The sequence below is a fragment of the Trichechus manatus genome, unplaced genomic scaffold, assembly GCF_000243295.1.
Source record: "Trichechus manatus latirostris isolate Lorelei unplaced genomic scaffold, TriManLat1.0 scaffold00002, whole genome shotgun sequence".
NCBI classification, from domain to species: Eukaryota; Metazoa; Chordata; class Mammalia; order Sirenia; family Trichechidae; genus Trichechus; species Trichechus manatus.
The window spans coordinates 8,888,410-8,901,543 of NW_004443938.1; the positions used below are offsets into that span (position 1 = coordinate 8,888,410).

General features: G+C 41.2%; 1 protein-coding gene across 1 annotated transcript in view; it reads left to right on the top strand.

Annotated features, from left to right (window-relative positions):
- The first annotated feature begins 676 nt into the window (after positions 1–676).
- PRKN (parkin RBR E3 ubiquitin protein ligase) overlaps positions 677–13,134 on the top strand; it is a 1,016,813-nt gene continuing 1,004,355 nt past the window's right edge. Inside the window, exons 1-2 of the mRNA XM_023728574.1 lie at positions 677–889; positions 2,666–2,825. Of these exons, the coding sequence (XP_023584342.1) occupies positions 2,765–2,825 (61 nt within the window). The 5' untranslated portion in view covers positions 677–889; positions 2,666–2,764. The remainder of the gene's footprint in view (positions 890–2,665; positions 2,826–13,134) is intronic.

Genomic DNA, 13,134 nt, shown 5'->3' on the forward strand with positions numbered 1-13,134 from the left:
GCACAATAGGGAGCGTTCAAGAGTTCAGCTGATGGCTGTGGAGGTAGTCATCAAAAATTATTAATATATAGTAAAGAACATACAGATATTCTACTCTCATAGTTCTGTTACCTAGTTTTGAGCCAAAGACTCAAAGTCATTGAACTTAGAAGACAAGACATTTATAATTAATTTTCATGTGGAGACGAAAACTGTTGTAAAACAGTGAGCACAGTTATATGCATTCCTTACAGATCGGTGACATTTATTGCAGTTTTCATATCATGCACCCAATACAGGTATCATTTAATCTTTAAAATATATTTACTTACTCACCAAAGAGTCAAATCAAGGAGACACTAATGAATCTACATAGAAGTGCTCTAATTGCTGGTCTCCATTTGAGAGACGGACTAAAATAGACCTTATATTTTTCAAATATGCTTTTTTCTCCATGTCACTGAACACAGATGAATGATGTCGCATGTTTTTGTTTGTCTTCATTTAAAACTCAAATGCGTTTTGTACCTACTGTTGCCTTTTTCTGTTCATTCTGAATAGAAACCACTCCTGGCAGAAGCAAGACCAGCATCCCCACAGAGACCCATCTGGCTAGGTTTTGTGATACGCAGCTCAATTCAGAAATGAAATAAAACCAGTAATGAACAGTGGAGGAAAGCTGAAGAGCTAAAGACCAAGTGGCTCATCAGTTTTTATTATTTTTACTAAACAGTCAGGTGGTTGCCTATGCAGTTGCTTGATAAAGACTTATTTTACAGATATCTGGGTCCGTGAGGTTCTCATAGATTTTGTGGGAAAGTTTCTTGAAGATAGGCTGAGCCTTCGCTGCTTTTTAAACAGAACTGTCTGACAGGAGGCATGTGGTTGGCAGCAGAGTGACAGATAGGAGGTGAGAGAAGATGGATACTCTTGAATTCACTGCTATGGGGGAGCAAGAGAGGAGACCCCGGCATACTAGAACCTACCCACTGTGCCCGGTCGCCAGCAGGGGGCTTCTTTGTTAGGGTCCCAGCATTGTCCCAGTGGGAACCCACGCTCTGTGGTTACCATTGCGTCAGCTTCAACTCAAAGTGACCCCATGTACAATAGAACAAAACGTTGCCCAGCCCTGTACCGTCTTCACTGTCATTGGTATGCTTGAGCCGATTGTTGTGGCCACTGTATACTTTGAGTGCCTTCAAACCTAGGGAGCTCGTCTTCCAGGAGGATAATGGACAGTGTTTTAGTGTAATCCATAGGGATTTCATGGGCTAATTTTCAGAAGTAGATCACCAGGCCTTTCTTCCTAGTCTGTCTTAGCCTGGAAGCTCTGCTGAAACCTATTGTCCCTGGGTGACCCTGCTAGCATTTGAAATACTGGTGGCACAGCTTCCCACACCACAGCAACATGGAAGCCACCACAGTACCACAAACCGACAGATGGCTGGTAGCTTTCTACTCTAGAAGGCCGATGTTCTCTCCACCCACTGACATCTGAAACTGGTGCATCTTTTTATGAACGGTTTCCACGCCTTGATATGCATCTGAACTACCTGGGGAGCTTCAAAAAGGAAAACTAACAGGCTGATTAAATACATAATTTCCAGGCCCCAACCCCTGAGATGTGGACTCTGAGGGGGCTTTCGAACAGGCTCATCCTGTCCCCTGCCCCTGCTGTGGTTTTCAGCCCCCCGACTCCCTTCCTCCATGGCTCTAGACCCTGCTACACCCCTCAGTGTCTGTCTATGACATGCCCTGGACCTCGTTCAGAACAGAACAGGGCCTCCAAAATCTAAAAGCGAGTCATAACAGCTTCCTGAGAGCAGCGCCTCCAATGCTGTGCAGCCCCCTTCAGCAGGAGGAGAAGTCACACCCAGCAGCCCTCCACCCTCAGTGGGAGGGGGTGCACTGCCTCCCAGGCTCCTTGGTGCTGGGTTCCACATCACCCATCCCACCTCAACCAAAACCCGTTCTGTCAAGTCGACTCTGACTCATGGCAACCCCATGTGTGTCAGAGGAGAACTGTGCTCCACAGAATTTTCAGTGGCTTATTTTTCAGAAGTAGAGCACCAGACCTTTCTTCCAAGGCTCCTCTGGGTAGACTCAAACCTCCAACCTTTAGGTTAGCAGCTGAGCATGTTAAATGTTTATACCACCCAGGAACACCAACCCCCACCTGCTGAGAGTGGCCTTTCAGGGGCTCCTGCAGGAAGTGAGGGGGTTCTCCGCATTCGGTGAACTCCCCCGTCGCAGGGGGAAGGGCTTCAGAGACTATGAAGTTTATAGACCACTGGCCCTGGTCTAGAGATGTGGGCCAGCACCTCTAAAAATCTGACCTGTCATACTCAGGGCGGAATACCATGGTGTTTAAATTGGGTGTCTCTGAGGAGAAGGGATTGAAGTAGTCCTGGAGAAGCATGGACCTTGAGTGATGTTTCCATTTCAATTGTGATGAAATCACCCTATTCTTTCTCAGAGCAATTCTGCCTGAATTTCACAGGGCGGTGTGAATTGCTGCCCGAGTTCCTGGCTGGTCTACTTTCTTAGTGGACATTTTCATACAAGGACGGTATTTCTTTCTGGGGCTCAAAGTTGTTACTCTTCTGGGTGGAAATTTAAATATTCCTCGTCTCCATGTATATTCTAATAGTCTTTTTGGTTTTGTTTTTGTTAATTTGGAGAGCAGATCTCACACCCTTCCTCCTCTCCTTGACCCCATCCCAGAAATACACACAGACTGAGGTACTAGAAAGAGGGAGAGGAAGCCTTGGAGAGAAGAGAAGAGATGGAAGGGGAGCTGGGGTCAGGCCCTTGGTGTCTGCATCACCTGGAGACCGTGTCAGCAGGTAACAGCCCCACGTATGTTAGAGCAATGACAGGACAGCCTGGGGGTTTCATAGCACCGTGTCCAGAGCTCACAAGAATGGTGAATGCTCTTCTGTGAAGCTGCATATTCTCTCTCAGTGTTCATCTTTATTTACCATGGTTCTCTGGCTATTTGGTGTGTGCTTTTTCTAAGCAGTTCTCTTTCTCTTTAGTTTTCTCCATAACTTCCTCTAGACTACCTTTTCTGCCTCAGAGGAATCTTTCTGTTCTTTCATTTTTTTTATTTTCCTTCTGCCACATCCTTGTCCTTTCTCCTTTAAGAGTCTAAAGAAAAGTGTGTGTGTGTGTGTGTGTGTGTGTGTGTGTGTGTGTGTGTGTATGTATGTATGTTGGTTATATACCAAACCCATTGCAGTTGAGTTGATTCTGACTTGTAGCGACTCTACGGGGCAGAGCAGAACTGCCCCCTAGGGTTTCCAAGGAACGTCTGGTGAATTCGAACTCCCGGCCTTATGGTTAGCAGCTTGAGCTCTTAACCACTGCCCCACCAAGGCTCCTGTATATATATATATACACATATAATCTACTTCCAAGAGCTGCGGTTTTTGCCAGTTGCCGCCAGTCCATTCTGACTCATGGTGACCCAGTGTGTGCAGAGTAGAACTGTGCTCCATAGGGTTTTCAAGGCTGTGACCTTTCGGAAGCAGATCGTCAGGCCTATCTTCTGAAGTGCCTCTGCGTGGATTGGAACAACCAGCCTTTTAGCTAGCAGTCCAGTGCTTAACCGTTTGCGCCATCCAGGGACTCCTTTATATACGTTACTGCCTGTTAATGAAAAATGAAGCAGTGCTATAATAAAGCTAAGGGGGCGGGGCAGGTAGAGCTGCATGTATTAGTTATATGTGTAACTTATACATGGGTACTCTGTGTGTATATGTACTGAAATTTTTACTTTTTGCAATATCAGTTAAGTGTTAAAGCAGAATCGACGCTGTTTATAGGCTTCTCCTGGGTATAATTCCCTTGTCGTGATGTACTATGGCAATTCAAATTTAAACTAATATGTTTTCTTTTGTAATTGTTGAAGCATTGATTTCTTCCAAAGCCCTGGTTTCGCTCAAAGATGTGATCTTCTCAAAGTCAAAATACCTAACCAAAAGAAGGGTTTCATTTTTAAGTAAATTTTTTGCTGACTCTTAAAATTATCGTAATGCTACTTGGTTTCATCCTTCATTGGTGACGAGCTCGATTTCTAAGTGAAATGATATTTATCCAGCTTTCAAGATGTGTAGTGTTGTGACTTCAAAGTTAACGTGTGATTATGGCCAGCAGAGAGACCACCTGTGGGCGATCAGAACATCAAAGGCACCAGATGCTTCCGCTAGGTGATCAGAGCACTGGCCATTGCCTGAAAAAGTCAGCCAAAGTGGGCTTAAAAATGCTACTTTTCTGAAGTCACTTCGTTTGAGAAAGGTGACTATAGTCTTTCAGGCAGTTAACAGGCTAAGCTGCACATGGTGACCTCCCCTGTTGAGAAAAGGCCATTCTACCTGTTTGAGGGCAGAAGGATTAGCTCAGTGCCATTAATTTTTTTAAACTTGCTCATGTGTTAGTGAAGACCATCAAAGGCATCATCCTCAAATCCAAAGTCTATTATGGAGAATAAACAGTATTTCCAATAGTCTTAATACTATTAAAATAAGACCCCTCATTTTCTTAATGCCGACACAAACGTGATGTTGTAATGTAGCCTTCCCTACACAATGTAGTTAAATGAAGATTTATAACCAATTTGTATTTAATCTTTTGACAACATTCATTTAGCATTGCCAAATAACAGAAGCTGTGAAACATTTAGTTTTAGAATCCTGAGACTGTAAAAATAATTATCAACCTGCATGTCATCTTAATGGACCTGGTAGAACATTTCTCATTGTATTGTCACAGACATTAAGTTATTTTGAGGTAAGCGCTCAGCTGCTAACTGAAAGGTTGGTGGTTCGATTCCACCAGCCGCTCCATGGAAGGAAGCTGGAGGAAGATGTAACTGTCTGCTTCCATAAAGATTACAGCCTTGGAAACCCTATCAGGCCATTCTGCAATGTCCTAAAGGGTTGCCATGAGTTAGAGTCAACTCAGTGGCAATGTTTTCTTTCTTTTTTTTTGTGATTCATTTTATCTTTTACAAGCCAGAAGACTTTCTTGCACTACAGGATTGGTTTCAAGTCTAGTTGCTTGACTTCCTGCACGTACTTATGTTATTTAGCCATTGACACTAGGCAGAATGCCATAAAATGTAGTCCCCACCCTCATCTAAAATCTAAAGTCTAATAGGGCAGGTAAAAATATCAATGGGACATCATGGGAGAGAAAGTGACTTCAGCCCCTACCAAAAATGCTAGTGAACTATAATGAGACTATGTAGGCAGAGGATTTACATTTAGGGGGGAATCAATTATGCCTTCCTGGAGGGGGATAGTATTTCAGCTGGGCCCCAAATAATGGGGAGGATTGGAGGATGTAGAAATAGGGCTAAATGATGCATTTCAGGTGCTGTTAGCAGGGGCAAAGGGGCAGGAAAGAGGTGAATATTTATTGTGTACTTGTCCTGCTAGGCCCTTTACAATCTTCTCTCTCCTTAAAGATAAGACGGTGTTAAAGTCTAATTTACCAAATGTAAAATCATGACTCTCAGACAAATAGAAAATGAAAATGTGTAAAAGATTTTATTTAATTCATAAAATTGTGAGGAACCCAGAGAGCATTTGGTCGTACTGTGGGGGCTTGCCTGTGACTGTGATGCTGGAAACTATGCCACTAGTATTCAGATACCAGCAGGGTCACCCATGGTGAACAGGTTTCAGTGACTATTTCAGACTAAGACAGACTAAGAAGAAGGACCCGGCAGTCTACTTCTGAAAAGAATTAGCCAGTGAAAACCTTATGAATACCAGCGGAACGTTGTCTGATATAGTGCCGGAAGATGAGCCCCCCCAGGCAGCCATGGGCTCAAACATAACAATGATTGTGTGGATGGCGCAGGACTGGGCGGTGTTTCGTTCTGTGGTACATAAGGTCGCTATGAGTCGGAACCGACTCAATAGCACCTAACAACAACAACAAGATAGCATTTGAGAAATTAGGGATCTGTCTGTCTGTCTGTCATCTATCTATCTATCCTCAGTTTACCAAAAAAAAAAAAAAAATTGTCCAACACGGCATAAATCTTTGGGGTTATTTGCATACTTACGGGGCAAAAACATTCAAATGAACAAGTCTGGGATCTTCAATGACTATTAAATAATGAATAGTTGGTGTTAGAGATGATGGGGTGGTACAGCAGCTTGGAAAAGCTGGACATTTGGGGCATCTTTAACCTCTACCTCATAGGAACCACATTTGTTCAGATCCTTATAAAAGAAATTATTTGTTTAGTGTTTTTTTAATATAATTGATTTTATTTTGTTCTTGTTATTGAGAATATACATAGCAGAACATACACTAATTCAACAATTTCTCCATGTATAATTCAGTGACATTGAGTACTTTCTTCAAGTTGTACAATCATTCTCACCCTTCTTTTCCAAATTGTTCCTCTTCCATTAACATAAATTTACTGCCCCCTAAGGCTTTTAAATAATCTTTCAAGTTGCTGTTGTCAATTTGATTCCATATAGATAGTTTTTAAAAGAACACAGTACTCAAGGCAGACATTCTTTACTAGTTTAAGCTAAACTATTGTTTGGTTTTAAGAAGACATCAGGGGATATTTTTGGTTTAAGGTTTAAAGATTATCTCATGGCAATAATTTCAGGGGTTCATCTGGCCTCTATGACTCCAGAAATTCTGGATTCCATGAGAATTTGAAAGTCTCTTCTGCATTTTCTCCCTTTTGATCAGGATTCTTCTATAGAATCTTTGGTCAAAACATTCAGTAATGGCAGCTGGGCACCATCCTGTTCTTCTGGTCTCATCACAAAGGAGGGAGTTGTTCATGGCAGCAATTAGCCACACATTCCATTTCTTCCTCCTTTTCTGACTTTCCTTCTTCCTCTGTTGCTCCAGGCAAATGGAGACCAATTGTTGTACCCTGGATGATCACTTGCAAGCTTTTAAGAGGTACAATGTGTTTTTATAAAATAATTCTGGCAGCAATGTGGAAGTTTCCTTGCTGGGGAAGAGAGGAGACTAAAGGCAAGGAGAGCCCTTGGGAGGCTTTTAAGTGCTAGAGAGGGTGGATGCTGGGGCCTGAGCCAGGACAGAGGCCATGGGAAGAAGATGAGGGAATGTTCTTGGAGCTATTTCTGAGGGAGCATCAGGGAGGTTAATAGAGGGGTTGCATGGGGCTGCTGCAAGGAGGCACAGCAAGTTTCTGAAGTTCTGGTTGCCTGTCTAGAGGAATCATGAAACTGCCAATCAAACCAGATGACTCCTCAGATACTTGAAGTAGACCGATTGCGAGTAATGAAGTGGAAACAAAGAGTGAACAAAGTTGGGTGTCACAGAACTGTGGTTGTTGAATTCTCTCCACCTCCAAACTTCCCTTCCCTCAATTAATGTCCCTTTTTATCTCCTGTGTTTATCTCCTGTGTTTTTCCCAGGACCTTGATTTCTGTAAATGTACATACGATACGACACCTGAGCTGTGATGCAAGCTCTTAGTAGATAGATTAAGAGTTGTCTCTAGGTTCATTGCCTAACACTAAGCACACTCCTGAACCTGGCCCAGCTGCCTCCCTTCTGTGCCCCTGAGGCCCCAGGTCCACATAGTGTGAGTGGATACCTGATGATACATAATCATAGGTGCTATAGTTAGATTACTTCAAAGATTGAAAATTGAAGACATTTCACGAAAAAGTCTCCAGATTAAAAGTGTTTATTTTTATGTGTTCTGTCACCTCCGTGAGTAACTGCATCCTTTGCCATGATGAGACCAGGAGAACTAGAAGATTCCTTGACACCAATAGGGAACATTTTGATCAAGGATTCTATAAAAGAATCCTGATCAAGAGGGAGAAAATGCAGAACAGTATTTTCAAATTCTCATGGACTCCAGACTTTCTGGAGCCATTGAGGCCAAATGGTCCCCAGAACTATTACCCTAAGGATTTAAACCTTGAACTGAAACTATCCTCTGAAATCGTCTTTGAACCAAATAATAGTTTAGTCTAATTAGAAAAGAATGTCTGAATTAAGCATTATATTCTTTTAAAGAATTATCTGTATGTGATCAAATAGACAACAGCAACTAGAAAGGTTAGATGAGAAGCTGAGGAGGGCAGTGAGTTTGTGTTAATGATGGTGAAATAGTTTGGAAAAGGTTGTCAAGAAAGGTGGCACAACTTGAAGAATGTAACCAATGTCACTGTATTGTACATATAGAAATTGTTGAAGTGGGGTATATTTTGTTGTGTATATTTTCACACAGAAATAAAAGAGTATATTCTTATCCCCACGATTTAGGTTTATTTTCCACTGCTCTAAGAATACTAGCATCCTTCTCTGTCGTGTGTGCGTTTATGAAATACCCTTTCAGATGTATATGAGTCCATGTCAATGTTATCATTGGATTATAAAACTGTTGAGGTGAGGATTGTCTCAATTGTTTTATGGTTTTCTCACAAGTTACCAGAGTGTCCAGCACTCAGTAAGATTCCCAATAATGTTTGTTGCTAACGTTTTGAAGGATGGGATCTTGATAGGTTTCTAAATATTCTTCTCCTTAGACCACCATCCCTTTTCCTTCCCAGCATTCTCCTTTTCCCTAACCAACCCTGGTAGACAGACAAATAAGTTTAGAAAGCTAGATATTGCCCAAGAAATTGGAAACTTTTTTCTTTAAGTTTCCCTTTTTCCCATTTTTTTGCTATTGTTGATTGCTTAAATTTCTATTCTAATTTTCTCACATCCCATCTAAAATTTCGTTTTCCTCTTATATGCATACTGCCCTGTGGCTCTTTGTTGCATTCTGAAGCCCTCCTATTTTTCTTCTCTAGCAGAGACAATGCCACAAGGGGGCAGACATCCTGTAACCTACAGCACAGGCCGGAGCCCTGGTGGCACAGTGGTTAAGAGCTATGGCTGCTAAAACCAAAAGGTCAGCAGTTCGAATCCACCAGCCGCTCTTGGAAACCCTATAGGGCAGTTCTACTCTGTCCTATAGGATCGCTATGAGTTGGAATCGACTCAACGGCACACAACAACAACACAGCAGAGGCCAGATGCCCCTCCTCTACTTTACAATGTTGAGTTTCTCAATTACTTGCTCAGTCAGTCAATAGTTATTAATATCTACCATGGATGGCACTATCCTAAGTCGAAGGTGGGGGTGGGGAATAGAAATGAGACCACTAGTAACATATAGTGAGTCGTTCCTACTGTTGTTGTTAGCTGCTGTGGAGTCGGCCTCGAAGTCATGGCGACCCCATGCACAACAAGATCAAATTGTGCTCCACAGGGTTTTCACTGACTGGTTTTCAGAAGTAGATTGTCAGGCCTTTCTTCCTAGTCTGGCTTAGTCTGTAAGCTCTGCTGAAACATGTTCAGCATCATAACAACACACAAGCCTCCACTGACAGATGGGTGGTGGCTGTGCATGAGGTGCATTGGCTGAGAAGGATAGAATAGTACCACTGAACCATCGGTGCCTTCAAACAGTGTCATTAAGGAGCTTAAAATAGTGAAGGAGAGTTGATTTAAACATACAAAGAAATCACAGGTGATGAGATGCCTTAGTGTGCTACCAACAATAAGCTTGAAGGGACCTGAGAGCAGCGAGTATTTAGAATAGGGGAGAGTAGCACTTGAATTGGAGCCCTGGTGAACCAGTAGTTAAGAGCTTGGTTGCTTACCAAAAGGTCGGCAGTTCGAGTCCACCAGCGGTTCTTTGGAAAATCTATGGGACAGTTCTACTCTGTCCTACAGTGTCACTATGAGTTGGAATCTACTCGACAGCAACGTCCAAACTAGGTGAGATCTAGTCTCGTCATCCTTGCTTCTAAGGAGCATTCTGGGTGTACTTCTTCCATGACATATTTGTTTGTTCTTCTGGTAGTCCATAGTATATTCAGTATCCTTCACCAACACAATAACTCAAAGGGGTCAATTCTTTTTCAGTCTTCCTTATTTATTGCTCAGCTTTTGCATGCATATGAGGTGATTGAAAACATCATGGCTTGGGTCAGGCTTACCTTAGTCTTCAAGGTGACAGCTTTGCTTTTTAACACTTTAAGGAGGAGTTCTGTGGCAGATTTCCCCAATGCAATGTGTCCCTTGATTTCTTGACTGCTGCTTCCATGAGTGTTGACTGTGGATCCAAGTAAAATGAAATCCTTGACAAATTCACTCTTTTCTCCATTTATCATGATGTTGCTTATTGATCCAGTTGTAAGGATTTTTGTTTTCTTGCTGTTGAAGTGTAATCCATACTAAAGGCTGTGGTCTTCGATCTTCATCAGTTAAGCGCTTCAAGTCCTCTTTACTTTTCAACAACCAAAGTTGTCATCTGCATAATGCAGGTTGTTAATGAGTCTTCCTCCAATCCTAATGTAGTGTTCTTCTTCATATAGACCAGCTTCTTGGATTATTTGCTCAGCATACAGATTGAATAGATACGGTAAAACGACACAACCCTGATGCATACCATAGAGTAGCCCCTTATTCTGTTCAAACGACTGCCTCTTGATCTATGTACAGGTTCCTCATGAGCACAATTAAGTGTTCTGGAATTTCCATTCTTAGCAATATTATCCATAATTTGTTATGATTCTCACAGTTGAATGCCTTTGCATAGTCAATAAAATATAGGTAAACGTCTTTCTAGTATTCTCTGCTTTCAGCCAGGGTCCATCTGACATCAGCAATGATATCATTGGTTCCACATCCTCTTCTGAATGCAGCTTGAATTTCTGGCAGTTTCCTGTCAATGTACTGCTGCAATCATTTTTGAATGATCTTCAACAAAATTTTACTTGCGTGTGATATTAATGATACTGTTTGATAATTTATGTATTCAGTTGGATTGTCTTTCTTTGCAATGGGCACAAATATGGGTATTTTCCAGTCAGCTGGCCAGGTAACTGTCTTCCAAATTTCTTGATGTAGACGAGTGAGTACTTCCAGCACTGCATCTGTTTGTTGAAATGTCTCAGTTGGTATTCCGTCAATTCCTGGAACCTTGTTTTTCACCAGTGCCTTCAGTGGAGCTTGGACCTCTTCCTTCAGTACCTTGGGTTCCTGATCATATGTCACTTACTTAAATGGTTGTACATCGACCAATTCTTTTTGGTATAGTCACTCTGTGTATTCCTTCCATCTTCTTTTGATGCTTCCTGCATCTTTAATATTTTCCCCATAGAATCCTTCAATATTGCATCTCAAGGCTTGAGTTTTTTCTTCAGTTCTTTCCACTTGAGAAATGTCCAAGGTGTTCTTCTCTTTTGGTTTTCTATCTCCCGGTCTTTGCACATGTCATTATAATACATTACTTTGTCTTCCTGAGCAGCCCTTTGAAATCTTCTGTTCAGCTCTTTTACTTCATTATTTCTTCCATTTGCTTTAGCTACTCAACGTTCAAGAGCAAATTTCAGAGTCTCTTCTGACATCCATTTTCGTCTTTTCTTTCTTTCCTGTCTTTTTAATGACCTCTTGCTTTCTTCATACATGGTCATAGAGTACCTATGAAAAGTGTTTCAGCCAGAGTGATTCCAATTTGTCCTTTCAGAAGCATACATCATTCACAATATTTCAGCCTTGATTAACAGATTGTAGTTTTAACTTTATTCCCCAGCAGATGACATCATACTGCATTTCTAATGAATCACCGTGTTGCTATAGCAAAATAATCCTTCTCATGTTTTAAGGCATTGTAAAAATTTTATGCAGCTCAATTAGCACAAACGTTTTTTGAAATCAATAATGGGAAAGATCGAGCTTATTAACATATTTTATCACTTGGTGCAGGCAAAATAAGATACTTAAAACATCAGATTTTGTAAAAGGATTATTTAATGTTGATAGTGAAGATTAGAAATATGACACTTAAATATAATATTTAAATCAAGCTAATTATCTTAGCTATTGTGGATGCAATAAATCGAAGAATGTGGGTGTGAGAGGATCACAGCATACTTGCTGTCTTCCCACTGAATGCCATTCCGTTGTGTGTCCATTTCCTTAATGGTTCTCCTTTTATACTTCCAAATCAAAAAAATGTTGGCTATTGAGTCAATTCCAACTCATAACGACCTCTCATACTTAAAGCATTTAAAAGGAGATTTTAAAATTATTTTTTAAATAGCAAGAAAAGCATCGCTTCAGTAAAAATAAATAGAAATTCTATTTATTCTGAGGTCATGCCATGGATTACCATTCCTAGGTTTAACATCCAATTTTAGAGTAAGCGCTAACCCTTAAAAATGAGATTTAATTTTCCTCATTGGTAATTGCTGTATCTGCACATTCTTACTGAATGCCAGTGCTATAAAACATTAATGGAAATTTCCATGAAACCTTTAACACTGATTAAATGAGTGAGCAGGGGTGGTCAGCTGATGGAGAAGCAGTTTTAGTGATTGCTGGCAATGGCCCATAATTATGAACCTGTGTTAAAGTGCCACTTTTTAGCAGCCATAGAATCAATCCCCTACAGTATTTAGTAAAAACCACCATCAGAGTCAAGGTTATTATCACGTGGTAGAGGGGAAACGGAGCCGTGGTGGCACAGTGGTTAAAGCGCTTGCACGCTAACTAAAAGGTCCGTGGTTCAAACCCACCAGCTGCTCTACGGGAGAAAGATGTGGCAGCTGCTTCCGTAAAGATTTACAGCCTTGGAAACCCTATGGGGCAGTTGTACTCTGTTCTGTAGGGTTACTATGAGTGAGGATCGACTTGTTGGCAGTGGGTTTTGTTGTGTTTTAGAGGGGAAAGCGTGTGCTTTGTAATCAGAAAGACTTAACATTCAGATCTCTGAGTTACCACTGCCACTATTTTGGGGATACCACTTAACCTTTGGAGTCTCACTTTCCTTGTTTATAAAATGGCAGCCACCATGCCTATCTTACAAGACTAAACACTTATTTAAGCATGCCTGCCATTACAATGAAAATTTGGAACCATTTTGAATTTCCTTCAGAGCCATTTTATAACTACACAATAAAAACCTATTTTTTCTTTGGAAATACACTTTTTTTAAATTTTTTTATTGTACTTCAGGTGAAGGTTTACAGAACAAATAGTTTCTCATGGAACAGTAGTACACATATTGTTTTATGACATTGGTTAACAACCCCACGACATGTCAACCCTCTCCCTTCTCAACCTTTTTTTTTT